The sequence below is a fragment of the Lichenostomus cassidix genome, chromosome 27 (genome assembly GCF_008360975.1).
Source record: "Lichenostomus cassidix isolate B80296 chromosome 27, HeHo_3.0, whole genome shotgun sequence".
NCBI classification, from domain to species: Eukaryota; Metazoa; Chordata; class Aves; order Passeriformes; family Meliphagidae; genus Lichenostomus; species Lichenostomus cassidix.
Window position 1 is genome coordinate 4176325 of NC_139507.1, and position 27120 is coordinate 4203444.

The 27120-nt window shown below is 53.3% G+C and overlaps 1 protein-coding gene across 1 annotated transcript in view; it reads left to right on the forward strand.

Annotated features, from left to right (window-relative positions):
- Nucleotides 1-2463: 2463 nt before the first annotated feature.
- The window catches only part of LOC146426699 (SRC kinase signaling inhibitor 1-like), a 53113-nt gene continuing 28456 nt past the window's right edge, over nt 2464-27120 (forward strand). Inside the window, exons 1-8 of the mRNA XM_085083321.1 lie at nt 2464-2595; nt 17514-17706; nt 18894-19092; nt 19671-19764; nt 22226-23034; nt 24771-24863; nt 24984-25027; nt 26118-26287. Coding sequence (XP_084939447.1) covers nt 2464-2595; nt 17514-17706; nt 18894-19092; nt 19671-19764; nt 22226-23034; nt 24771-24863; nt 24984-25027; nt 26118-26287 — 1734 coding nt within the window. The remainder of the gene's footprint in view (nt 2596-17513; nt 17707-18893; nt 19093-19670; nt 19765-22225; nt 23035-24770; nt 24864-24983; nt 25028-26117; nt 26288-27120) is intronic.

A 27120-nucleotide genomic window follows, 5' to 3' on the forward strand; every position in this document is an offset into this window, starting at 1 on the left:
ATCACATGATGGATAAAAAGGGGGGAGCGGCTATTCCCACTTCCTCGCTCAGATTTTGGGGTCTTTGCTGGTTTTCCAGCCTCTCTGGGAGCTCAGTTGTTTTCCATCGATCCTGGGTGTTGTCAATATTTGTGATCATGGAAAAGTGGGCTGGGCTGGGAACATTATTCCTGGTGGGAGGGAGGATTTGGGGTGGATAAAGATGGGGGAGTGGCTGCTCCCACTGCCTTACTCAGATTTTGGGATCCTTACTCAGATTTTGGGGCTCTCACTGGTTTTCCAGCCTTTTTGGGAGCTGTTATCCATCGAGCCCAGTTCATGTGATCATGGAAAAGTGGGATGTGCTGGGTTAGAAAGGAGCGTTATTCCTGCTGGGAGGGAGGATTTGGGATAGATAAAAAGGGGGGAGCAGCTATTCCCACTTCCTGACTCAGATTTTGGGGTCCTTGCTGGTTTTCCAGCCTCTGTAGAAGCTGATTTCCATTGTTTTCAATCAATCCCGGGTGTTGTCAATATTTATGATCATGGAAAATTGGGATGGGCTGGGCTGGAAAGGGGCATTATTCCCAATGGGAAGGGGCATTTAGGGTGGATAAAGAGAAGGCAGTGGCTCCTGTCTCCTCCTGGCTCAGATTTTGGGGTCCTCACTGGTTTTCCAGCCTCTCTGAGAGCTCAGTTGTTATCCATCGATCCCGGTGTTGTCAATATTTATGATCATGGAAAATCAGGATGGGCTGGGCTGGAAAGGAGCTCAAAAGCCACCCCATCCCAGCCCCTGACACAGATTTGGGGTGACACCCACCCTGTCAGGGTGCTGGGAATGGCAGAGACATCCCCAGCAGAGAAATGGGGAAACTGAGGCACGGCGGGAATGGCTGGGATTGGATCTCCCAGGGGGATGCAGCAGCCCAACCCGGGGCAGTGTTGGTGCAGAAATCCCAAATTTAGGACTCCTTCCCTCCAGCTCTTCCTGCTCAAACCACTTGTGGGGTTTTTCACCTTTCAAACCAACCCTCAGAGGATTTTTTTCCCAGGTGATGCTTGGCTGCTGCTCCATCAGCTGCCACCACCATGTCCGTGTCACCAACCCTGTCACCAGCCTGTGCCAGGTCCCCTCCTAAGTGCCCTCAATCCCCAGCCAGGCCTTGTCCCTTGTCCCTTGTCCCCTCCCTGCTGCTCCCCATCCATCAGCGTCCCTGCAGGATGCAGTAATTGGGTTATTTTGGGAAGATTCTGTCACCCGAGCAGAGCAGGGACAGCGAGTGGCTGTGGCTCAGCTGTGGCCATCGAGGGGTGGCTGAGGGTTGAGGGATGGAGCCGGGAGTGTCACCTTCATCCAGGAATGTCACCTTCATCCTAAAAAGTGTCTCCTGCCTCATATCCAGCCCTAATCCCTGTTTGGGGTTGTCTCAGCCTGGCAGTGGCTGGATCAGGATTCCTGTTTGTCCAGGGATAGGGACATGGATAGGGACATGGGTAACACAGGGAAATACAGGGATATGGATAGGGACAGGGATATGGATAGATGGATAGATGGATAGATGGATAGATGGATAGATGGATAGATGGATAGATGGATAGATGGATAACACGGGGAAATACAGGGATAGGGACATGGATAGGGACATGGATAGGGACATGGATATGGATATGGACATGGATAACACATGGATATGGATATGGATATGGGTATGGATATGGATATGGATAGGAACAGGAATAACACCAGGAAATACAGGGATGTGGACATGGATATGGACATGGATATCACAGGGAAATACAGGGATATGGGTATGGATATGGATAACACGGGGAAATACAGGGATAGGGACATGGATAGGGACATGGATAACACTGGGAAATACAGGGATATGGGTATGGATATGGATATGGATATGGACGTGGTTAGGCACAGGGAAATACAGGGAGAAGGACGTGGATGTGGACATGGATAACACAGGAAAATGGACATGGATAGGCACAGGGGTATGGACAACACAGGGAAATACAGGGATGTGGATAGGGACAGGGATAGGGACAGGGATATGGATAGGAACAGGGATAACACTGGGAAATACAGGGATATGGACATGGGTAGGGACATGGATAACACGGGGAAATACAGGGATATGGGTATGGATATGGATAGGGACAGGGATATGGATATCGATATGGATATGGATAACACTGGTACATGGATATGGATATGGATATGGGTATGGATAACACTGGGAAATACATGGGCATGGATGTGGATATGGACATGGATAGGGACATGGCTAACACAGGGAAATACAGGGAGAAGGACGTGGATGTGGACATGGATAACACAGGAAAATGGACATGGATAGGCACATGGATATAGACATGGATAACACAGGGAAATACAGGGATATGGATAGGGACAGGGATATGGATAGGAACAGGGATAACACCGGGAAATACAGGGATATGGACGTGAATATGGACATGGGTAATACAGGGAAATACAGGGACATGGATATGGATAGGGACAAGGATATGGATATCGATATGGATATGGATATGGATATCGATATGGATATGGATAACACTGGTACATGGATATGGATATGGGTATGGATAACACTGGGAAATACATGGGCGTGGATGTGGATATGGATGTGGATATGGATGTGGATATGGACATGGACAGGGATAACACAGGGAAATACAGGGACAAGGACGTGGATGTGGACATGGATAACACAGGAAAATGGACATGGATAGGCACAGGGATATGGACAACACAGGGAAATACAGGGATATGGATAGGGACAGGGATATGGATAGGAACAGGGATAACACCGGGAAATACAGGCATATGGACATGGGTAATACAGGGAAATACAGGGACATGGACATGGATATGGATAGGGACAAGGATATGGGCATGGATGTGGATATGGATATGGATATGGATAACACCGGGAAATACTGGGATATGGGTATGGATATGTATAGGGATATGGATATGGATAACACTGGGAAATACATGGGCATGGATATGGATATGGATGTGGATGTGGACATTGATACGGATATGGATACGGATATGGACATGGATAGGGACAGGGATAACACAGGGAAATAGAGGGAGAAGGACGTGGATAGGGACATGGATAACACAGGGAAATGAACATGGATAGGCACAGGGATAGGGACATGGATAACACTGGGAAATACAGGGATATGGGTATGGATATGGATAGGGACATGAATAACACAGGGATATGGATATGGACATGAACATGGATAACACTAGGAAATACAGGGATATGGACATGGATATGGACATGGATAACACAGGGGAATACAGGGATATGGACAGGGATATGGACATGGATACGGCCATGGAATAAAAACCCGTCTGAATTTCCTGGGAGGTGAACGATCAGTGCTCCTCCTCCCCAAGCTGGCTGGAGAAGGGCGGGATGAGGGATGAGGATGAATTTATACCCACTGGGATTGTCCTGTTCCCAATCCCAGCTCCCCGCCAGCCCCACATCACCTTCTGCTGCCCCACCGCGAGCGGCCGCACCGCCCCACCCACTTTTTTGGGGCGAAAACGAGCAATTTTAGGGCTGAACGCATGACAGCCTCGCATCTCCCTGCTCCCGAGGGGCGCAGAGGGAAGGTGTGGGGCGATCAGCATCCTCAATATTCATGAGGCTGCAGAGCATCCAGGCTTTTAAATATTCATGAGCCAGCAGGGAAAAACGCGGAGAGGGGACCAGCAGCCACCCCAAAACGGGTGGCTTTGGGCTGGGCGAGGCGACATCCCGCCGGTGTCACCTGCGGAGGGTGGGGAAGGTGCTGGCTGTGGGATCCACAGCTGGATTCTCCCCTCCCTGCCCCGCTCCCGCTCACATCTGGCCGCCGCGCACATCTGGAGGGGAAAGGCCCCTTCCTTGAGTCGGGGGGTCCGGTTTGAACAAGCCCTAATCCGATTTGAACGCCGAAATCCTGTTAGCGTTGAGATCAGGATTAATTCTGGGTTAATCGGGATAATCCTGACAAAATGTTGGGCATTAGACGTGGGGTGAATTACTGCTGCCGGCGGCGGGAATGCTTTTAATTTGGCGGCGAGACGGGAGTGGAGGGAGAAGGGAGGAGGGAATGGAAAAGCCACAACCCCTTGGATCCTGGAAAAATCCTTTGGAGCACTCTGGAACTCTCGTTTCTCCCACTTTTGAGGCTCCAGCCCGAATTACCTCATTTTTTTTCCTTCTTTTCTGGGCATTTCCAGCTCCTCCGTGTCCGGAGATGGGATGGTGGAATTCCTTCCTGTTTGGAATTCGCTGCTCCTGGCTGGTGGAGCTGGTGGGAAACGTGGAGCAGAGGGGTTTGTTCTGGTCAGGGATGGTGAATTCCAGTTGGGAATTCTGAGTTCTGCTCAGGGATGGAGAATTCCTGTTGGGAATGTTGGTTTCTGGCCAGGGATGGAGAATTCTGGTTGAAAATTCTGGATTCTTGGCAGGGTTGGTGAATTACAATTGGAAATGTTGGTTTCTGGTCAGGGATGGAGAATTCTAGTTAGGAATGCTGAGCTCTGGCCAGGGATGGAAAATTCTGGTTGGAAATTCTGGATTCTTGCCAGGGTTTGTGAATTCCAGTTGGGAATGTTGGTTTCTGGTCAGGGATGGAGAATTCCAGTTGGGAATGCTGGGTTCTGGTCAGGGATGGAGAATTCCAATTGGAAATGTTGGTTCTGGTCAGCAGTGCTGAATTCCAGTTGGGAATGTTGGTTTCTGGTCAGGGATGGAAAATTCTGGTTGGGAATGTTGGTTTCTGGTCAGGGATGGAGAATTCCAGTTGGAAATGCTGGTTTCTGGTTGAGAATATTCTATTCCAGTTGGAAATGCTGGTTTCTGGTTGAGAATATTCTATTCCAGTTGGAAATGCTGGTTTCTGGTTGAGAATATTCTATTCCAGTCGGGAATGCCGGTTCCCGCTCAGGAACGCCGGTTTCCATCTGAGCACTCCACATTCCATCCCCAGGATCCTTTCCCGGCAGGAATTCCCATCCCGCCGGGAGCAGGAGGTGTCAGAGGGCACAGCAGTGTCACCTTACCTGTCCTGCCTGGGAGCATCAATAATTCAGGAAGAGCCGAGCTGGGAATGAATGAATGAATGAAGGGAGAGAGGGAGGTCTGGAATCCCGTTTTTTCCTCAGAATGGGTTCAGTAAGAATTCCATTTTTTCTTCAGGATAGGCCTGGCAAGAATCCTATTTTTTCCTCGGGATAGGCTCAGCACAAATCCCATTTTTTCCTCGGGATATGCTGGGAATAAATGAATGAATGAAGGGAGAGAGGGAGGTCTGGAATCCCATTTTTTCCTCGGAATGGGTTCAGTAGGAATTCCATTTTTTCTTCGCAATAGGCCTGGCAAGAATCTTATTTTTTCCTCGGGATAGGCTCAGCACAAATCCCATTTTTTCCTCGGGATATGCTGGGAATAAATGAATGAATGAAGGGAGAGAGGGAGGTCTGGAATCCCATTTTCTCCTCAGAATGGGTTCAGTAGGAATTCCATTTTTTCTTCAGGATAGGCCTGGCAAGAATCTTATTTTTTCCTCGGGATAGGCTCAGCACAAATCCCATTTTTTCCTCGGGATGTGCTGGGAATGAATGAAGGGAGGGAGGGAGAGATGAATGGAGCTGGAGTTGGAATCGCTTTGGTGGCACAGGCTGGCACTGGGCAGACTGGGGAAGTCAAACTGGTCAAACTGGGATCCAGTTTGCAAAGCTCTGCTGTCCCGTTCCCCCCTCCCCAGGAGCCCCACGAGGGGTTGGGGTGTCATCCCAGGGTTTGGGAGGGAGGGAAGGGCAGGGATGGGGTGAGGGACCCCAAAACAGACTGGTGGGAACTGGTTGGACTGGTTGATCCCCCCAGGAATGTTGGGAAGGGTCAGGAAGGCAGAGGAATGATTGGGGGGTGGTGCAGATGTCTGGAAACCTTCCCTTCCCATTTGGATCTTTGGATTCTTTATTTTTTTAGTATATTTACTAAAATAATTGTATTTTAAAGTATTTTTATTCATATTTTTATTTTAAAGTATGAAATAATTTGATAATTGAATTGTTAATTTTTTTGTATTTTTACTCAAATAATTGGATTTTTTCCAATTTTCAATTCATATTTTTATTTTAAGTATAAAATAATAGGATAGATGATTTTTTAATTTTTTTTTTTAGTATTTTTACTAAAACAACTGGATTTTTTTTTAGTATTTTTAAGGTGGATTTTTTGTACATAGGGAGACGGGGCAGAGAAGAGGGGTGGAGAGAAGAAGTCTCAAAGTAAGGGACCCCATTATCCTGGGACCCCATTATCCTGGATCCCCATTATCCTGAGATCCCATTATCCTGAGATCCCATTATCCTAGGATCCCTGTTATCCTGGGATTCCATTATCCTGGAACCCCACTATCCTGGGACCCCATGGCTCTTCCCAAGGAATTCCATGCCCCAGGGATGGCACAGGAATTCCCAGCAGCCATTCCCAACCCTCCCATCCCACCCCTCATTCCCATCCCATCCCATTCCCAAATTTCCCATCCCATGCCTCATTCCCATCCCATCCCATCCCATCCCATTCCCAAATTTCCCATCCCATGCCTCATTCCCATCCCATCCCATCCCATCCCATTCCCAAATTTCCCATCCCATGCCTCTTTCCCATTTTCCATTTTCCATTTCCCATTTCCCATTTTCCATTTCCCATCCCATCCCTCATTCCCATCCCATCCCATTCCCATCCTATCCATCCCTCATTCCCATCCCATCCCATATCCCCATCCCATCATCTCCCCATCCCATCATCTCCCCATCCCATCATCTCCCCATCCCATCATCTCCCCATCCCATCATCTCCCCATCCCATCATCTCCCCATCCCATCATCTCCCCATCCCTCATTCCCATCCCATCCATCCCATCCCATTTCCAATTTCCCATTTCCCATCCCATTCTTCATTCCCATCCCTCCATTCCCCATTTCCCATCCCATCCCCTCCCATTGTCCCATTTCCCATCCCATCCCATTTCCAATTTCCAATTTCCCATTTCCCATCCCATTCCTCATTCCCATCCATTCCCCATTTCCCATTTCCCATTTCCCATTCCCCATTCCCCATTTCCCATATCCCATCCCTCCATCCCCACAGCCCGCAGCAGATGGGATCCTCGGCCAGCCGCCGGGATTAATCTCCGAGCCCAGCGGCGGATTTGCGGGATTAATCCCGATCCGCGTCCAACCGGAGCTTTGCGCCTCGGTAAATAACCGCGCCGCGCCTCGGCCCCGCCAGCTGCTTTCCCAAGGATTTCAGACCTCCCTCGCCTCCATCCCCATCATGCGGAGCTGCCAGGACCTGCCAGGCCCTGCCAGGGCCATGCCCCGCTGCCCCCGAGGTGGGATTTTGGGGGTTTTGGGGTCTCCCGGCGGATGAAATCCCCCCGGAGCTGCCCGGCCCGGCCCCGCGGTGACAGCAGGGAGGCTGAGCTCGGGGACAGGCGACACTGGTGGCGTCAGGACAGCGAGGGTTGGTCCTTCCCAGGTCTGTCTCGGGGCTGGGCTGGGGGGATTTGGGGTGGGAAGGGGAGCTCTGAGTGTCCCAGAGGTGTCCCCAGAGGGGGAAGGAGCCGCTTGGAGTCCAGCTGTCCTTGTCACCGGTGATGTTCTGCAATGGGATGGACACCGGGGTCTGGAATTCTGTTTTCTCCTCGGAATGGGTTCGGCAGGAATTCCATTTTTTCCTCGCGATATGCCTGGCAGAAATCCTATTTTTCCCTCAGGATGGGCTCAGCACAAATCCCGTTTTGCCCTCAGGATAGGTTCAGCACAAATCCCATTTTACCCTCAGGATGGGCCCGGCATGAATCCCGTTTTTTTTCTAGGGATGGGCTCAGCACAAATCCCGTTTTCTCCTCGGAATGGGTTCGGCAGGAATTCCATTTTTTCCTTGGGATATGCCTGGCACAAATCCCACTTTTCCTTCTGGATGGGTCCAGCACAAATCCCACTTTTTCCTCAGGATAGGTTCAGCACGAATCCCATTTTTTCCTCAGGACAGGTTCAGCACGAATCCCATTTTTATCTCGGGATGGGTCCGGCATGAATCCCTTTTTTCCCTCAGGATGGGTCTGACATGAATCCCATTTTTCCCTCAGAATGGGTCCTGCACAAATCCAATTTTCCCCTCGGGATTGGCTCAGCACGAATCCCATTTTTTTCTCAGGATGGGTCCAGCACGGATCCCATTTTCCCCTCTGGACTGGCTCGGCACAAATCCCATTTTTTCCCCAGGATGGGCCCAGCATGAATCCCTTTTTTCCCTTGGGATATGCCTGACATAAATCCCATTTTTTTTCCCGGGTCAGGCTCAGCACAAATCCCATTTTTTCCTCAGAATGGGTCCTGCACAAATCCCGTTTTCCCCTCGGAATAGTCCCGGCACGAATCCCGTTTTCCCCTCGGAACAGTCCCGGCACGAATCCCGTTTTCCCCTCAGGCTGGGCTCAGCACAGCCCTCAGGGACTCGGGACAAACCTCTGTCCCCTCCCGAGTGTCCCTGGCAGGGTGAGGGAGGGAAAATCCCTCTGTCTCCGGCTGTTGTGTGGGAACAGCTGCTCCATCCCGGCGAGGAATTCCTAATTCCCTCCCCACGCATTTTTCCCATATTTTCTTCCCCTTCTATCAGCTTTGAAGTGACCTGTGGGAGGTCCAGAGCTGCTCTGGTCACCCTCCTGTCACCTCTGGTCACTCTCTCCTGACCTCTCTCCATCCCCACCCAGCACTTCCACCTCTTTTCCCCATCCACACTCCTTTCCTGACTTCCCAAAAATCCCTCCAGGAATTTTCCAGGAATTTTCCAGGAATTCCGGGACCCTGAATCCTTCCCCGCTCCTCTCCAGCTCCCAAAATTCCCATCTGGGGAGGGAAATTTCGGCGCGGGGTGTGGAGGATGAGGAGGAGGGAGAGGCAGGAATGAGGAACATCCTTATCTAGCCGGGCGGAGATAATGGAGCAGCTTCTCGGAGGGATCGCCGGGGCTTTTTAGGAGCTGAAAGAATCGCTTGATTGTGGCTGTTTTTAGCTCGGGGGAGACAAAAGGAAAAGGAAAAAACAACAAAAAAAAAACCACCGAGTCTCACTCCGTTCTCCATCCCACTGCTTTTATGTAAAGCTCCCGGGGACGGGGGAGGGAATGGGGATGCTGCTGACCCTTCTGGAATGAGGGATTCTTCCTATTTCTGGTTTTTGGCCTCCTCCAGAGGTCTGGAGATGCTCCTGACCCTGCTGGAATGAGGGATTTCCCCCATTTCTGGCTCTCCTGCCTTCTCCAGACGGTCTGGGGATGATCTTGTCCCTAATGGAGTTTGGGATTCTTCCCTCTGCCTTCTCCAGAGGGAATGGGAATGTTCCTGTCCTTGTTGGAATCTGGGATTCTTCCCATTCCTGGCTCAGCTGTCTCCTCCAGAGGGTCTGGAGATGCTCCTGACCCTGTTGGAATGTGGGGGATTTTTCCCATTCCTGGTTTAATTGCCTTTTCCAGAGGTCTGGAGATGCTCCTGTCCCTGCTGGAATGGGGGATTATTCCCACTGCCTCCTCCAGAGGGAATGGGAATGTTCCTGTCCTTGTTGGAATCTGGGATTCTTCCCATTCCTGGCTCAGCTGCTTCCTCCAGAGTGTCTGGAGATGCTCCTGTCCCTGCTGGAATGAGGGATTTTTCCCATTTCTGGCTCTCCTGCCTTCTCCAGAGGTCTGGGGATGATCCTGTCCCCACTGGAGTTTGGGATTCTGCCCACTGCCCTCTCCAGAGGGTCTGGATGGGCTGTGGATCCTTTAGGATTGGGTTTTCCCCGGGATCAAATCTTTGCTCCAGCGGGATTTCCTCCCCTCTGGAGGCTCCCGGGGGGTTCCATCCGAGCCGACTTAATCCCGGGGGGCTCCGCGGGGCACCCCGCGCTCGGTTCCCCTCTCCCACCTTCCCTCCCACCCGAAATTCCATGTTTTTCCTGGCGCGGCTTGGGTGGCTTTTGTTGTGCTCCGGGTGGTTTCACTCCCTCACCTTCCCTTCCCTTCCGAGTATTCCCGGCTGGAATTCCCACGGGAATTCCGGGATCCAGCCGAAAATTCCAGGATCCAGCCGAAAATTCCAGGATCCAGCCGGGAATTCCAGGATCCCGCCGGGAATTCCTGGATCCCGCCGGGAATTCCTGGATCCCGCCGGGAATTCCTGGATCCAGCCGGGAATTCCTGGATCCAGCAGGGAATTCCTGGATCCAGCCGAAAATTCCTGGATCCAGCAGGGAATTCCAGGATCCAGCCGGGAATTCCTGGATCCAGCCGAAAATTCCGGGATCCAGCCGGGAATTCCAGGATCCGGCAGGGAATTCCGGGATCCGGCAGGGAATTCCGGGATCCAGCCGGGAATTCCTGGATCCAGCCGAAAATTCCAGGATCCAGCCGGGAATTCCAGGATCCAGCAGGGAATTCCTGGATCCCGCCGGGAATTCCTGGATCCCGCCGGGAATTCCAGGATCCCGCCGGGAATTCCTGGATCCAGCCGGGAATTCCAGGATCCAGCCGAAAATTCCAGGATCCCGCCGGGAATTCCTGGATCCAGCCGGGAATTCCTGGATCCAGCCGGGAATTCCAGGATCCAGCAGGGAATTCCAGGATCCAGCAGGGAATTCCTGGATCCAGCCGAAAATTCCAGGATCCAGCCGGGAATTCCAGGATCCAGCAGGGAATTCCAGGATCCAGCAGGGAATTCCAGGATCCAGCCGGGAATTCCAGGATCCAGCAGGGAATTCCAGGATCCAGCTCCAGGATTCCCGGTGCCGCTGGAATTCAGGCCGTGCTGGGGCTGGCCGGGCGGGAAATGGGTCATTTCCCAGCTGGAGCGGCGACAGCTTGGGGACAGCGGGGACAGCGAGCAGGGGGGGCTCTGTCCCCTCGCTCCACCCCCTCACTGCCACCACGGTGGGTTCAAATCCCACCGGGAATGATCTCGGAGGTCATGGGGGATTTGGGGCTTTTCCGAAATTCGGGGTGTTCCAAAATTTGGGGAGGGGTCTGGGGTGGGGTTAAAGGGTCCTTTGGGGGACAGAGCTGAGAAATGGAGGGGACAGTGACAATTTGTGGCCAGGGTGGGGTTTGGGGATTTATCCTGAATTCACAGAGACTTTTCCAGCTGGGTGATGCCTGGTGGGTCAACACTCTCCAGGGTGACAGGGGTGACAGAGGTGACAGAGGTGACAGGGGTCACATCCACCCTGACACCCTCCAGGCAGGACCAGAATCCCCCAAAAGCAACCCTAGCAGGAACCTGGAATTCCACAGGTGTCACCCTCGAGGTCACCACGGCTCGGGTCACTGTCCGAGGGGCTGGGGGACAGCAGGGTCACCCTAGGGGTGACAGGGGTGGCATTTGGAGGGTCTCAGGTGTCCTTTAATGTCCATCTCAGAGCAGGAGGAAGCAGCAGAGCCATAAAAACCCAATTTCCCGGGAATTAATTAGCTGCTGGAGGCCAAAATTGGAGAGATCATTGTCCCCTCTCTGAGCAGTTGTTGTCCCCTCTCTGAGCCATTTTTGTCCCCTCTCTGAGCCATTTTTGTCCCCTCTCTGAGCCATTTTTGTCCCCTCTCTGGCCATCTCAATTCCCATCCCACAGAACTGGCAGAAATCCCCATAACACCGGGAACTGTGTCCCCCCCCCCCAGGGTCTGTCCCCCCCATAGGATTTGGGATTTTGTCCCCAAACTGCAGCGTCTGTCCTTTCCGGCATCCTGGGAGATGTGGAGGTCCTGTGCCCATCTGGGGTGTTCCCATGCCAATCTGGGGGTCCTGTGCCCATCTGTGGGGGTTTGTGCCAATCTGGGGTGTTCCCATGGCCATTTGGGGTGTTCCCATGGCCATCTGGGGTGTTCCCATGCCAATCTGGGGTTTCCTGTGCCAATCTGGGGTGTGTTCCATGTCCATCTGGGGGTCTCCGTGCCAGTCTGGGGTTTCCTGTGCCAGTCTGGGGCATTCCCATGCCAATCTGGGGTGTTCCATGCCCATCTGGGGTTTCCCGTGCCAATCTGGGGTTTTCCATGCCAATCTGGGGATCTCCATGCCCATCTGGGGTTTCCTGTGCCAGTGTGGGATTTCTTGTGCCAATTTGGGGGTCCCCATGCCCATCTGGAGGTCCCCATGCCAATCTGGGGGTCCCTGTGACCATCTGGGGGTCCCTGTGCCAATCTGGAGGGGTTCCTGTGCCCATCCGGGGACAGTCCTGTGCCCATCTGAGGTTTCCTGTGCCCATCTGGGGGTCCCCATGCCAGTCTGGGGTTTCCTGTGCCAGTCTGGGGTGTTCTGTGCCCATCTGGGGGTCCCTGTGCCAATCTGGGACATTCCCGTGCCAATCTGGGGTGTTCCATGCCCATCTGGGGGATTCCCATGGCCATTTGGGGTGTTCCCATACCAGTCTGGGGTTTCCCATGCCAATCTGGGGTGTTCTGTGCCCATCTGGGGTGTTCTGTGCCCATCTGGGGGTCCCTGTGCCAATCTGGGGTGTTCCGTGCCAATCTGGGGTGTTCCATGCCAATCTGGGGTTTCCCATGACAGTCTGGGGTTTCCCGTGCCCATCTGGGGTTTTCCGTGCCAATTTGGGGGTGTTCCCATGCCCATTTGAAGGTCCCTATGCCCATCTGGGGGTCCCCATGCCAGTCTGGGGTTTCCTGTGCCAGTCTGGGGATTCCCGTGCCAATTTGGGGGTCCCTGTGCCCATCTAGAGGTCCCCATGCCAGTCTGGGGTGTCCCATGCCTGGCTGGGGACAATCCCATACCCATCTGGTGTTTGCTGTGCCCATCTGTGATTTCCCATGCCAATCTGGGGATCTCCATGCCCATTTGGGGTTTTCTGTGCCAATCTGGGGGAGTTCCCGTGCCCATCTGGGGTTTCCTGTGCCCATCTGGGGTGTTCCATGCCCATCTGGGGTTTCCTGTGCCAATTTGGGGATGTTCCATGCCCATCTGGGGGAGTTCCCGTGCCCATCTGGGGGAGTTCCTGTGCCCATGTAGGGTTTTCCGTGCCCATCTGGGGTTTTCCGTGCCCACAAGGACACCCTGATTTTATGGAAGGACAGATGTGGCTCTGTCCCCGTTCCCGTGACAGTTTTGTGGGTTGGGGACAGTGCGTCGTGCAGAGCATCAGGGCAGAACGATCCCTTCCGGGCTAAAAATCCATTAACTTCCATCCTGCCCGGTTTGTTGGTTTTTTTCCGTTGTGTTTTTTGTGGTTTGGCTGATTCTGTGAATTATCCACGGCGGGTGGATTTGTCACCCCAGGGCAGCTGAAGGACAGGGCAGGGGGAACCCCAGGGGGGTGGGATTGGGGGGATTTGGGGTGGGGAGGGGATGGATGGAGGGGGGGAGATGGATGGATGTGGGATGGATGGATGGATGGATGGATGGAGATAGATGATGGATGGATGGACAGACGGATGGATGGATAGATGGATGGATGGATGGAGATGGATGGATGGATGATGGATAGAGAGATGGATGGAAGGTTGGATGGATGGAGAGATGGATGGAGACGGATGGATGGATGGATGGAGAGGTGATGGGTGGACAGATGGATGGATGGAGATGGATGGAGGGATAGATGGATAATGGATGGATGGACGGATGGATGGAGATGGACAGACGGATTGATGGATGGAGGGATGGATGGATGGATGATGGAGAGATGGATGGAGAGATGGATGGATGGACAATGGATGGACGGATGGGTGGACATGATGGATGGATGATGGATGGATGGAGATGGGGATGGATGGAGATGGATAGATGGATGGATGGACGGACAGATGGATGGAGGGATGGAGGGATGATGGATGGAGGGATGGACAGATGGATGGATAGAGATGGATGGATGGAGAGGTGGATGGATGGATGATGGATGGAAGGATAGAAGAATGGATGAATGGATGATGGAGGGATGGATGAACAGATCGATGGATGGAAGGATGGATGGATGGATGGATGATGGATGGAGAGATGGATGGAGTGATGGATGGGTGGATGATGATGGATGGAGAGATGGATGGATGGATTGATGACGGATGGATGGATGGATGGATGGAGGGATGATGGATGGAGATGATGGCTAGATGGATGGATCCACGAATGAATGGATGGAAACAGCTCAGGGTGACATCCCGGAGAACAGAAACAACACAGGCAGCATGGAAAGGACCCAGCAGGGCAAACCAGGCTGAGACACAACCCCGAGTCCCACCCCAACCAGGACCTGCCATCCCCATCCTGTGGATCCATCCCAACCCAGGATCTGGGTCAAACCCCTGGAGATGACCAACCCCAAACCCTCGAGGCCATACAGGAGTGAAGAACCCCAAAATCCACCTTCTACACCCCAAAATCCACCTTCTACACCCCAAAATCCACCTTCTACACCCCAAAATCCACCTTCTACACCCCAAAATCCCCCCATGAGGACCCCAAATTTTGTCCCACAGCCCCGGGGATGAAAACAGGGAATGTTTCCCTCCATCCCCTCATCCCTCCGGGATCTGAGGCTCTGCCAGAGCTCTTTGTGCTCCGACAACAACAAAACCAAACCCAACAGTCAATTTTCCGGCAATTAACTACGCCGAGAACATTTCAAGTCCTCCCAAACCCCGCCTGGCAGGATTAATTAAATCTTCCAATTAATGTCTCATTTAAACGGCGACGATGGCTGTTATCATTTCATATTGATTCTTTTCTTTTTGGGGTTTTTTTTTCCCCATTTTTTTCCCGTCTTAAAATAGAGCTGTTGTCCCTTCCAGCGCTGCCTTTCCCTCAACCCGGGAGATGTTTGTTCCCTCGGCGGGATTTGCCAGACTTCAACAAGTGTCTGGAAAATCCAGACGGGGAGTTTCGGGGTTATTGACAGGTGGCAGTGATGGGGATGGCAACGAATTTGGGGATATTTGTGCCAAAATTCCACATTTTGGGGTTGTTGACAGGAGGCATTGCTGGGGATGGCAACAAATTTGGGGATATTTGTGCCGAAAAATCCACATTTTGGGGTTATTGATAGGTGGCAGTGCTGGGGATGGCAACAAATTTGGGGATATTTGTGCTGAAAATCCACATTTTGGGGTTATTGACAGGTGGCAGTGCTGGGGATGGCAACAAATTTGGGGATATTTGCACTGAAAATCCACATTTTGTTTATTGGCAGGTGGCAGTGATGGGGATGGCCATGAATTTGGGGATATTTGTGCCCAAAATCCACATTTTGGGGTTATTGATATGTGGCAGTGATGGGAATGGCCATGAATTTGGGGATATTTGTGCCAAAAATCCACATTTTGGTTATTGGCAGGTGGCAGTGCTGGGGATGGCAACAAATTTGGGGATATTTGCATCGAAAATCCACATTTTGGGGTTGTTGGCAGGTGGCAGTGCTGGGGATGGCAACAAATTTGGGGATATTTGTGCCCAAAAATCCACATTTTGGGGTTGTTGGCAGGTGGCAGTGATGGGGATGGCAACAAATTTGGGGATATTTGCACTGAAAATCCACATTTTGGTTACCAACATGCCGCAGTGCCAGGGATGGACAGGAATTTGGGGATATTTGTGTTGAAAATTCCCATTTTCCACGTTTTCCACGTTCCTCTCCATTCCAGACCCGCAGCTCCCAGAGCTCCCAGCACTCCCAGTTCACCCATCTCCTCTCCAGTCCAGACCAGCAGCTCCTGGCACTCCCAGCACTCCCAGTTCACCCATTCTCTCTCCCATTCCAGATCCAGAGGTCCCAGAGCTCCCAGCACTCCCAGTTCACCCAGTTCACCCATTCTCTCTCCCATTCCAGACCCGCAGCTCCCAGCACTCCCAGTTCACACTCCCAGTTCACCCATCCCAGTATTCCCTGACCTGTCCCCTTTCCCATTCCAGACCCGCAGCTCCCAGTTCACCCAGTTCACCCATCTCCTCTCCCATTCCAGACCCGCAGCTCCCAGAGCTCCCAGCACTCCCAGTTCACTCATTCTCTCTCCCATTCCAGACCCGCAGCTCCCAGTTCACACTCCCAGTTCACCCAGTTCAGCCATCTCTTCTCTCATTCCACACCTGGAGCTCCCAGCACTCCCAGTTCACGCTCCCAGCACTCCCAGTTCACCCAGTTCACCCACCTCCTCTCCCCTTCCAGACCCACAGCTCCCAGCACTCCCAGTTCACCCATTCTCTCTCCCATTCCAGATCCAGAGGTCCCAGAGCTCCCAGCACTCCCAGTTCACGCTCCCAGCACTCCCAGTTCACGCTCCCAGCACTCCCAGTTCACCCAGTTCACCCATCTCTTCTCCCATTCCACACCTGGAGCTCCCACAGCTCCCAGCACTCTCAGTTGACTCATCTCCTCTCCCATTCCAGACCCGCAGCTCCCAGTTCACCCAGTTCACCCAGTTCACCCATCCCAGTATTCCCTGACCTGTCCCCTTTCCCATTCCAGACCCGCAGCTCCCAGTTCACCCAGTTCACCCACCTCCCCTCCCATTCCAGACCCGCAGCTCCCAGCACTCCCAGCACTCCCAGTTCACCCAGTTCACCCATCTCCTCTCTCCCATTCCAGACCCGCAGCTCCCGGCACTCCCAGCACTCCCAGTTCACCCAGTTCACCCATTTCCTCTCCCATTCCACACCTGGAGCTCCCAGCACTCCCAGTTCATGCTCCCAGCACTCCCAGTTCACCCATCTCCTCTCCATTCCAGACCCGCAGCTCCCAGCACTCCCAGTTCACCCAGTTCACTCATCCCAGTATTCCCTGACCTGTCCCCTTTCCCATTCCAGACCCACAGCTCCCAGAGCTCCCAATTCATCCATCTCCTCTCTCATTCCAGACCCACAGCTCCCTGCACTCCCAGTTCGCACTCCCAGTTCACCCAGTTCACCCATTCTCTCTCCCATTCCAGACGTGCAGCTCCCAGCACTCCCAGTTCACCCAGTTCACCCATCTCCTCTCCATTCCAGACCCGCAGCTCCCAGCGCTCCCAGTTCACCCATCTCCTCTCTCCCATTCCAGACCCGCAGCTCCCAGCACTCCCAGTTCACACTCCCAGCATTCCCAGTTCACCCATCTCCTCTCCCATTCCAGACCCGCAGCTCCCAGCATTCCCGGTTCACCCATCTCCTCTCCCATTCCAGACCCATTCCAGACCCAGAGCTCCCAGCACTCCCAGTTCACCCAGTTCACCCATCTCCTCTCTCCCATTCCAGACCCGCAGCTCCCAGTTCACACTCCCAGTTCACCCAGTTCACCCATTCTCTCTCCCATTCCAGACCCGCAGCTCCCTGCACTCCCAGTTCACGCTCCCAGCACTCCCAGTTCACCCAGTTCACCCATCTCCTCTCCATTCCAGACCTGGAGCTCCCGGCACTCCCAGTTCACACTCCCAGTTCACCCAGTTCACCCATCCTCTCTCCCATTGCAGACCCGCAGCTCCCGGCACTCCCAGGGCTCCCAGCCCGGCCTGGCCGACCAAGCCAAGCTCTCCTTCGCCTCGGCCGAATCCCTGGAGACGATGTCGGAAGCGGAGCTGCCGCTGGGCTTCAACAGGATGAACCGCTTCCGGCAGAGCCTGCCGCTCTCCCGCTCCGCCAGCCAGACCAAGCTGCGCTCCCCAGGTACCCCAGAGCCTCCCTGGGATCGCTTCCCACCCACCCAAAAATCCCTGGGAAGGGCGGGAAGCGCCGCAGGGTGGCCGAGGGGGATGAGCTGCGTTCAGCAGGGTGACATTGGGTGGCCAGAAATGCCCTAATCCGTTTTTTTGGGTGCTTCAGAGCCTTGCGGGAAAATCTCCCCTCCATCAGGGGGAGGTTGGGTGGGCAGAGACCCCCAACCCCTTTTTTTGGGTGCCTCAGAGATTTCCACCTTCTCCAGAGTGAGGTTGGGTGATCAGAAGTTTCCCAATCCCTTTTTTTTGGGTGCCCCTGGAACCTTCTAGGAACACTTCCCCTTCACCAGGGTGAGGTTGGGTGGCCAGAAGTTCCCCCAATCCCTTTTTCTGGGTGCTCCAAAGCTTTTCACCTTCACCAAGATGACATTGGCTGTCCAGAAATTCCCCAACCCCATATTTTTGGGTGCTCTCAAGCCTTCCAGGATGATCCCAGGATGATGTTGGGCAGCCAGAAATCCCCCAACCCCATATTTTGGGTGCCCCAGAGCTTTTTTGAGTGCCCCAGAGCTTTTTTGGGTGCCCCAGAGCTTTCCACCTTCACCAAGATGACATTGGGTGTCCAGAACTCCCCCAACCCCATTTTTTTTGGGTGCCCCAGAGCTTTCCAACTTCACCAAGATGACATTGGGTGGCCAGAAGTCCCCCAACCCCATATTTTGGGTGCCCCAGAGCCTTCCAGGAGGATCTCCTCTTCACCAAGATGACATTGGGTGTCGAGAAGTTCCCCAACCCCATTTATTTGGGTGCCCCAGAGCCCTCCAGAAGGATCTCCCCTTCACCAGAGCAAGATTGGGTGGCCAAAAGTTCCCCAACCCCATTTTTTTTGGGTGCCCCTGAGCTTTCCACCTTCACCAGGGTGAGATTGGGTGGCCAGAACTTCCCCAACCCCATATTTTTGGGTGCCCCAAAGCTTTCCACCTTCACCAAGATGATTTTAGGTGTCCAGAACTCCCCCAACCCCATTTTTTTTGGGTGCCCCAGAGCTTTCCACCTTCACCAAGATGATTTTAGGAGTCCAGAACTCCCCCAACCCCACATTTTTTGGTGTCCCACATCACCCCCATCCCCACCCCATCCCCTCAGCCCGGCAGGACCCCACCCTCCCCTCCCTCACCGCCGTCCCTGTGCCCGCAGGGGTGCTGTTCCTACAATTCGGGGACGAGACGCGGCGGGTGCACATCACGCACGAGATCAGCAGCATGGACACCCTGCACGCCCTCATCGTGCACATGTTCCCCCAGAAGCTCACCATGGGCATGCTCAAGTCCCCCAACACCGCCATCCTCATCAAGGACGAGTCCCGCAACGTCTTCTACGAGCTCGAGGACGTGCGGTGAGCCGGGAGGGGTTGGGATTCCCAACCGCGATGGGTTTGGTTTGTTTGAATATGTCACGAGCTGGGAAATCTGTGGGATGAGGGGAAAAGAGGTGGTGGGTGAGGTGTTGGGATTTCGCTCAGGTTCTGCTTTTCCTCCCAGCTCAGAATCCCATCTCGGGATGATTTTCCCTTCTTTAAAGGTGTAGGAAATCTGTGGGATGAGGGAAAAGGGGTGGTGGGTGCAGTGTTGGAAGTTTGGGTGTTTCAGGAGTTTAGGTTCTGCTTTTCCTTCCAGCTCAGAATTCCAACCCAGGCTGGTTTTTGTACATTTAAATCCATCCTGAGCCAGGAAATCTATGGAATAAAAGCAAAAAGGGATGGCGGATGAGGTGTTGGGATTTTGGGTGCTTCTCCCTGGTGTTTAGGTTCTGCTTTTCCTTCCAGCTCAGAATCCCACCCTGGGATGGTTTTCATTCCTTTAAATCCATCCTGAGATTGGAAATCTATGGGATAAAAGAAAAAAAGGGGTGGTGGGTGTGATGTTGGGATTTCGGGTGCCTCTCCAGGTGCTCAGGTTCTGCTTCTCCTTCCAGAGACATCCAGGACAGGAGCATCATTAAGATCTACCGCAAAGAGCCACTCTACGCCTCCTTCCCTGCGTCCCACATCACCAACGGCGACCTGAGGGTGAGAGGGGACACGGGGACAGCCCGGGGACAGCCCGGGGACAGCCCGGGGACAGCCCGGGGGTGGCGGGAGTGGCACCGGTGAGGAGAGGAAAGTGGCAGGATTTGGGGATTGGGCGTGGCTGGGATTCGTCCTGCCTGCTTCCCGTGGTTTTTGGGGGGATAATTAGGGATTTAGGGAATTAAATCATTGGGATAAATCTTTGGGAGAAATCATCGGGGTAAATAATTGGGATAAATAATTGGGATAGATCATTGGGATAAATCATTGGGATGAATCATTGGGGTAAATCATTGGGGTAAATCATCGGGATAAATCATCAGGACAAATCATTGGGGTAAATCATTGGGGTATATCATTGGGGTGAATCGTTGGGATAAATCATTGGGATAAATCATCGGGGTAAATCATTGGGGTAAATCATCAGGACAAATCATCGGGGTAAATCATCGGGGTAAATCATCGGGGTAAATCATCGGGGTAAATCATTGGGGTGAATCATTGGGGTGAATCATTGGGGTGAATCATTGGGGTAAATCATTGGGGTAAATCATTGGGGTGAATCATTGGGATAAATCATAGGGATAAATCATTGGGGTAAATCATTGGGGTAAATCATTGGGATAAATCCTTGGGGTAAATCACTGGGGTAAATCATTGGGGTAAATCACTGGGGTAAATCACTGGGGTAAATCATTGGGATAAATCATTGGGATAAATCATTGGGGTAAATCATTGGGATAAGTTATTGGGGTAAATCATTGGGATAAATCATTGGGGTAAATCATCGGGATAGATCATCAGGATAAATCATCGGGGTAAATCATCGGGGTAAATCATTGGGGTAAATCATTGGGATAAATCATCAGGATAAATCATCAGGATAATCATTGGGGTGAATCATAGGGATAAATCATTGGGGTAAATCACTGGGATAAATCATTGGGGTAAATCACTGGGATAAATCATTGGGGTAAATTATCGGGATAAATCATCAGGATAAATCATTGGGATGAATAATTGGGGTAAATCATTGGGGTAAATCATTGGGATAAATCCTTGGGGTAAATCATTGGGGTAAATCATTGGGGTAAATCATTGGGGTAAACCATTGGGATAAACCATTGGGGTAAATCATCGGGATAAATCATTGGGGTAAATCATTGGGGTAAATCATTGGGATAAGTTATTGGGGTAAATCATCGGGATAAATCATCAGGATAAATCATTGGGATGAATAATTGGGGTAAATCATTGGGGTAAATCATTGGGATAAATCCTTGGGGTAAATCATTGGGGTAAATCATCGGGATAAATCATCAGGACAAATCATTGGGGTAAATCATTGGGGTAAATCATTGGGGTAAATCATCCTGCTGCTGGCTGGGAATGAGGGAAGAGTTTGCCAAAGCTCCAGGCTGCTCTGGGTTTGAGTGTTTCCACCTGGGATGCTCCAGTTTGTCCTGGATTTTTGTGTTTCCACCTGGGATTGTCCAGGTTTTCCATTGCCCCTGGATTTTTGTATTTGCACCTGGAATTCTCCAGGCTTTCCACTCCCCCTGGATTTTTGTGTTTGCCCCTGAAATTCTCCAATTTGTCCTGGATTTTGTGTATTCACCTGGGATTCTCCAGGCTTTCCATTCCCTCTGGATTTCTGTGTTTGCCCCTTGAATTCTCCAGTTTGTCCTGGATTTGAGGTTTTGTCCCTGGAATTCTCTAGGTTTCCCATTCCCCCAGGATTTTTGAGTTTGCCCCTGGAATTCTCCAGTTTGTCCTGGATTTTTTTATTTGCCCCTGGAATTTTCCAGGTTTTCCGTTGCCCCTGGGACTCTCCAGGTTTTCCATTCTCCCTGGATTTTTGTGTTTGCCACTGGAATTCTCCAGTTTGTCCTGGATTTTTGTGTTTGCACTGGGGTTCTCCAGTTTGTCCTGGATTTGGGTGTTTGCTCCTGGAATTCTCCAGGTTTTCCATTGCCCCTGGAATTCTCCAGTTTGTCCTGGATTTTGTGTGTTCACCTGGGATTCTCCAGGTTTTCTGTTGTCCCCGAATTTGGGTGTTTGCCACTGGAATTCTCCAGTTTGTCCCGGATTTTTGTATATTGACCTGGGATTCTCCAGGCTTTGCACTCCCCCTGGATTTTTGTGTTTGCCCCTGGAATTCTCCAGTTTGTCCTGGATTTTGTGTATTCACCTGGGATTCTCCAGGCTTTCCATTCCCTCTGGATTTCTGTGTTTGCCCCTTGAATTCTCCAGTTTGTCCTGGATTTTTTTATTTGCCCCTGGAATTTTCCAGGTTTTCCGTTGCCCCTGGAATTCTCCAGTCTTGGATTTTGTGTATCCCCCTGGCGTTCCCCAGGTTTTCCATTCCCCTGCCATTCCCCAGAGCCAATCCTCACCGGGGCGGCGGGCACAACCGGCCAGCAATCCCTCTCCCTAACCCCCACCCGCCCCATTCCCGCAGCGAGAAATGGTCTACACCTCCCGGGAATCCTCTCCCACCCGCCGCCTCAACAACATGTCCCCAGCGTCCCACCTGGCCTCCGGCTCTCCCCCTCCCGTGCTGCAGTCCTCGTCGCCGTCGCGCTCCCGCATGTCCTACAGCGGCGGCCGCCCTCCCTCGTACGCCGGCAGCCCCGTGCACCACGGCGAGCGCCTGGCCACCCTGCCGCCCGCCCAGGGAGTGTCCCCGAGCCCCAGCGCCATCCTGGAGCGCCGCGACGTCAAGCCGGACGAAGACCTGGCGGGTAAGAACGTGGTGCTGGTGAAGAACGAAGGGCTCTACGCGGATCCCTACGGCATGGTGCACGAGGGGAGGCTCAGCATCACCTCCACGCAGTCGCTGGCGGGCATGGGGGATCCTTTCGGCTACTCCGGGGGGCTCTACAAGCGAGGGTCAGTGCGGTCACTCAGCACCTACTCGGCGGCGGCGCTGCAGAGCGAGCTGGAGGACAGTCTGTACAAACCCAACGCGCCCATCTACGGCGACACCTACGGCCCGGGGTTGGGGTTCCGCATGGCGCCGTCGTCCCCGCAGAAGATGGTGGAGCCCGGGCAGAGTCCCCACAGTCCCTACTCGGGTCCTCCCAGCCGCTCCTCGCCCGTCCGGCAGTCGTTCCGCAAGGATTCCTGCTCGTCCGTCTTCATGGACAGCCCAGTGGGTAAAACGCGCAATCCCAGCTCGTCCGGTCCGCCCGAGATGTTCCCCGGTCCCGGCGAGCGGCCGATTTCGGGGTTTGGGTCGCCAGGACCGGCCAAGGACACGGAGACCAGGTGAGGTGTGATTACCTGAAACAGAGGCCAAGATGAGGTTAGGAGGATAAAAAGCAGATAAATTTATTGAAGGCTTTTAGGTATATTAGGGTAAGCAAGGCCCCTTGTGAGGCTACATCCAAAAATGGACTCTAGGTCACGAGACCTTCACGAGATCTTCTTGAGATCTTCTTGAGATCTTCTTGAGATCTTCTTGAGATCTTCTTGAGATCTTCTTGAGATCTTCTTGAGATCTTGACGAGATCTTGGCGAGATCTTGGCGAGATCTTGACGAGATCTTCACGAGATCTTCACGAGATCTTCACCTTTTATAAGTTCTGTCTATTTAGCATTTTGGGCATTAATTCTCCAATCACACCCTCAGGTGATGACGTCAACCACCCCAAACCTGCTGCCCCCAACTCACTGTTGTTTCCATATTTTGGGGCTCTGAGGCAGCAAAGTGTCCTTGGATTTCCATTCGGAGGAATTGTTTTGGCTGAAGGTGCTGAGAACAGAGGTTTTAGCATTTTAAATGAAGCCCAGAACTTCACCAAACTTACTGATACCTGAAGAATAAAAACTAGAAATTCTTAAGGCATCAGATGAGGTGTGGGATTTGGGCTTTACTGCTTTGGGGGTTTTCCATCGTCCTCGGATTTCCATTCAAATGAATAATTTTGACTAAAGTTGCTGAAAACAGAGGTTTTGTATGAAGCCCAGAACTTCACCAAACTTACTGATACATGAAGAATAAAAACTAGAAATCCTGAAGGCATCAGATGAGGCTGGGGGTTTGGGTTTTGCTGCTCTGGGGTTTTCCATTGTCCTTGGATTTCCATTCAGAGGAATTGTTCTGGCTGAAGGTGCTGAGAACAGAGATTTCAGCATTTTAAAAGAAGCCTAGAACTTCACCAAACCTACAGACACATGAAGAATAAAATTAAAATTAAAAATTTTTAAGGCATCAGATGAGGCTGAGGGTTTGGGCTTTGCTACTCTGGGGTTTTCCATTGGCTGGAGGGAGTGGAGGAGCCGAGGAAGAGGAGGAGGAAGAGAAGGAGAAGGAGGAGGAGAAGGAGAAGGAGGAGGAGGAGGAGGAGAAGGAGGAGGAGAAGGAGAAGGAGGAGGAGAAGGAGAAGGAGGAGGAGGAGGAGGAGGAGGAGGAGAAGGAGAAGGAGAAGGAGAAGGAGGAGGAGAAGGAGAAGGAGGAGAAGGAGGAGGAGAAGGAGAAGGAGGAGGAGAAGGAGAAGGAGGAGGAGGAGGAGAGAAGGAGGAGGAGAAGGAGGAGGAGAAGGAGGAGGAGGAGGAGGAGGAGGAGCTGAGGAGGAGGAGGAGAAGGAGGAGGAGAAGGAGAAGGAGGAGGAGAAGGAGGAGGAGGAGGAGGAGAAGGAGGAGGAGAAGGAGAAGGAGAAGGAGAAGGAGGAGGAGAAGGAGAAGGAGGAGGAGAAGGAGCCGAGGAGGAGAATGAGGAGGAGCTGAGGAGGAGAATGACGAGGAGGAGCAGAGGAAGGCTCTGCCCTGTCCCCACCATGGTGGAGGTGCCAGGATGGGGAATGAGGCACCTCAGGAATTCCACCAGGAATGAGGGCTGGGAGTGCAGCATGCGAGGAGAGAGAGGGAGTGTGGATGGCGCTGGTGACACCCCGATGTCCCTCCTGGCATGGCAGGGATGGAATGGCTGTGACCAGCCAGGGGGTGTCCCTGGTGACAGATCCCACCCTGAGCTGTCCCTGTCCCTTTCCCGTTTGGCGCAGGGAGCGGATGGAAGCCATGGAGAAGCAGATCGCCAGCCTGACGGGGCTGGTGCAGAGCGCGCTGCTCCGCGGCTCCGAGGCTGAGACCCCCAGGTGAGGCCATGCTGACACCCCGGGGGCTGTGACATCCGGCTGGGATGTCCCTCCTGGGTGGCCTGTCCCCCTCCAGGGGACACCAACCGCCGCTCACTGCCCTCCTCTCTTCCGTCGCAGTGAGAAGACAGAAGCCACCAACGGCGGGACGCCTCCGTCAGCATGTGAGTGACCCTGCAGGATGTCCCCTCTGCCCTGTGGGTGACCGGGGGTGGGCTGTGCAGCCCCCCACCATGTCCTGGCACCCCGTGGGACACCCCAATCAGTGTGTGAGTGACCCCTGGCCCTGCAAGATGTCCCCATGGGTCACCCAGGGTGGGCTGTGCAGCCCCCCACCATGTTCTGGCACCCCGTGGGACACCCCAATCAGTGTGTGAGTGACCTCTGGGCCTGCAGGATGTCCCCATGGGTCACCCAGGGTGGGCTGTGTGTCCAGCAGGACACCTCTGTCAGTGTGTGAGTGACCACTGGCCATGCAGGATGTCCTGATGGGTCACACAGGATGGGCTGTGTGTCCCCCCCACCATGTCCTGGCACCCCGTGGGACACCCCAATCAGTGTGTGAGTGACCCCTGGCCCTGCAAGATGTCCCCATGGGTCACCCAGGATGGGCTGTGTGTCCAGCAGGACACCCCTGTCAGCATGTGGGTGACCACTGGCCATGCAGGATGTCCCCATGGGTCACCCAGGGTGGGATGTACACCCTCCCCATGTCCTGGCACCCAGTGGGATCCCCCATCATCATGTGAGTGACCCCTGGCCCTGCAGGATGTCCCCATGGGTCACCCAGGATGGGCTGTGCATCCAGCAGGACACCCCTGTCAGTGTGTGAGTGACCACTGGCCCTGCAAGATGTCCCCATGGGTCACCCAGGGTGGGCTGTGCATCCCCCCCACCATGTCCTGGCACCCAGCAGGACACCGCTGTCAGTGTGTGAGTGACCCTTGGCCCTGCAGGATGTCCCCATGGGTCACCCAGGATGGGCTGTGTATCCAGAAGGACACCCCTGTCAGCATGTGGGTGACCCCTGGCCATGCAGGATGTCCCCATGGGTCACACAGGATGGGCTGTGTGTCCCCCCCACCACGTCCTGACACCCAGCAGGACACCCATCCTGCCCTGGGGTGACCTCTCAGAGCAAACACGACACTTTTGGAGACCACCAGAGCCTCAGGATGGATTGGGGACAGAGGACGAATGACCACCAACGCCTGTCCTGGGGTCAGCGCCACCCTCTCTGCTTGTCCCCCGCAGCCACCAGCCGCAGCACACCAGTGCCAGCGCCACCGCCACCCTCGGCCACCAGCACCCCTGCCGGACAGCCCACGGCCATCACCCGGCTGCACATGCAGCTGCACCTGCACGACCTGCAGCAGAACGCCAGCGAGCTGCGCAACCAGCTGCAGCAGCTGCGGAAACTGCAGGTGAGCAGCAGGGCTGGGGGGATCCCGGTCTGGGTGAGATCTGATGGGGTGGGATGGGAAAATCCCATTTTCCTGGAGATCTGACTGGGGTGGGACGGGAAAATCCCATTTTCCTGGAGATCTGATGGGATGGGATGCGAAAATCCCATTTTCCTGGAGATTTGATGGAGTGGAATGGGGAAATCACCTTTGCCTGGAGATCTGACTGGGTGGGATGGGAAAATCCACTTTTCCTGGAGATCTGACTGGGTGGGATGGGGAAATCCTCTTTTCTTGGAAATCTGAGTGGGTGGGATGGGGAAATCCTCTTTTCCTGGAGATTTGAGGGAGTGGAATGGGGAAATTGCCTTTTCCTGGAGATCTGATGGGGTGGGATGGGAAAATCCCATTTTCCTGGAGATCTGACTGGGGTGGAATAGGAAAATCATCTTTTTCCTGGAAATCTGACTGGGGTGGGATGGGGAAATCCCATTTTCCTGGAGATTTGGTTGGGGTGGGATGGGGAAATCACCTTTTCCTGGAGATCTGACTGGGATGGGATGGAGAAATCCCATTTTCCTGGAGATCTGACTGGGTTGGATGGGAAAATCCTCTTTTCCTGGAGATCTGACTGGGTGGGATGGGAAAATCCACTTTTCCTGGAGATCTGATGGGGTGGGATGGGAAAATCCCATTTTCCTGGAGATCTGATGGGGTGGGATGGAGAAATCCTCTTTTCCCAGTAGGGTTGGTGTGGGACAGTGAGGGGATCTCTCTGCACTCAAAGTTCAGGGATTCTTCCCGGATCCAAGCTCAGGGATCCTTGCTGAATCTGAACTCAGGGATCCTTCCCA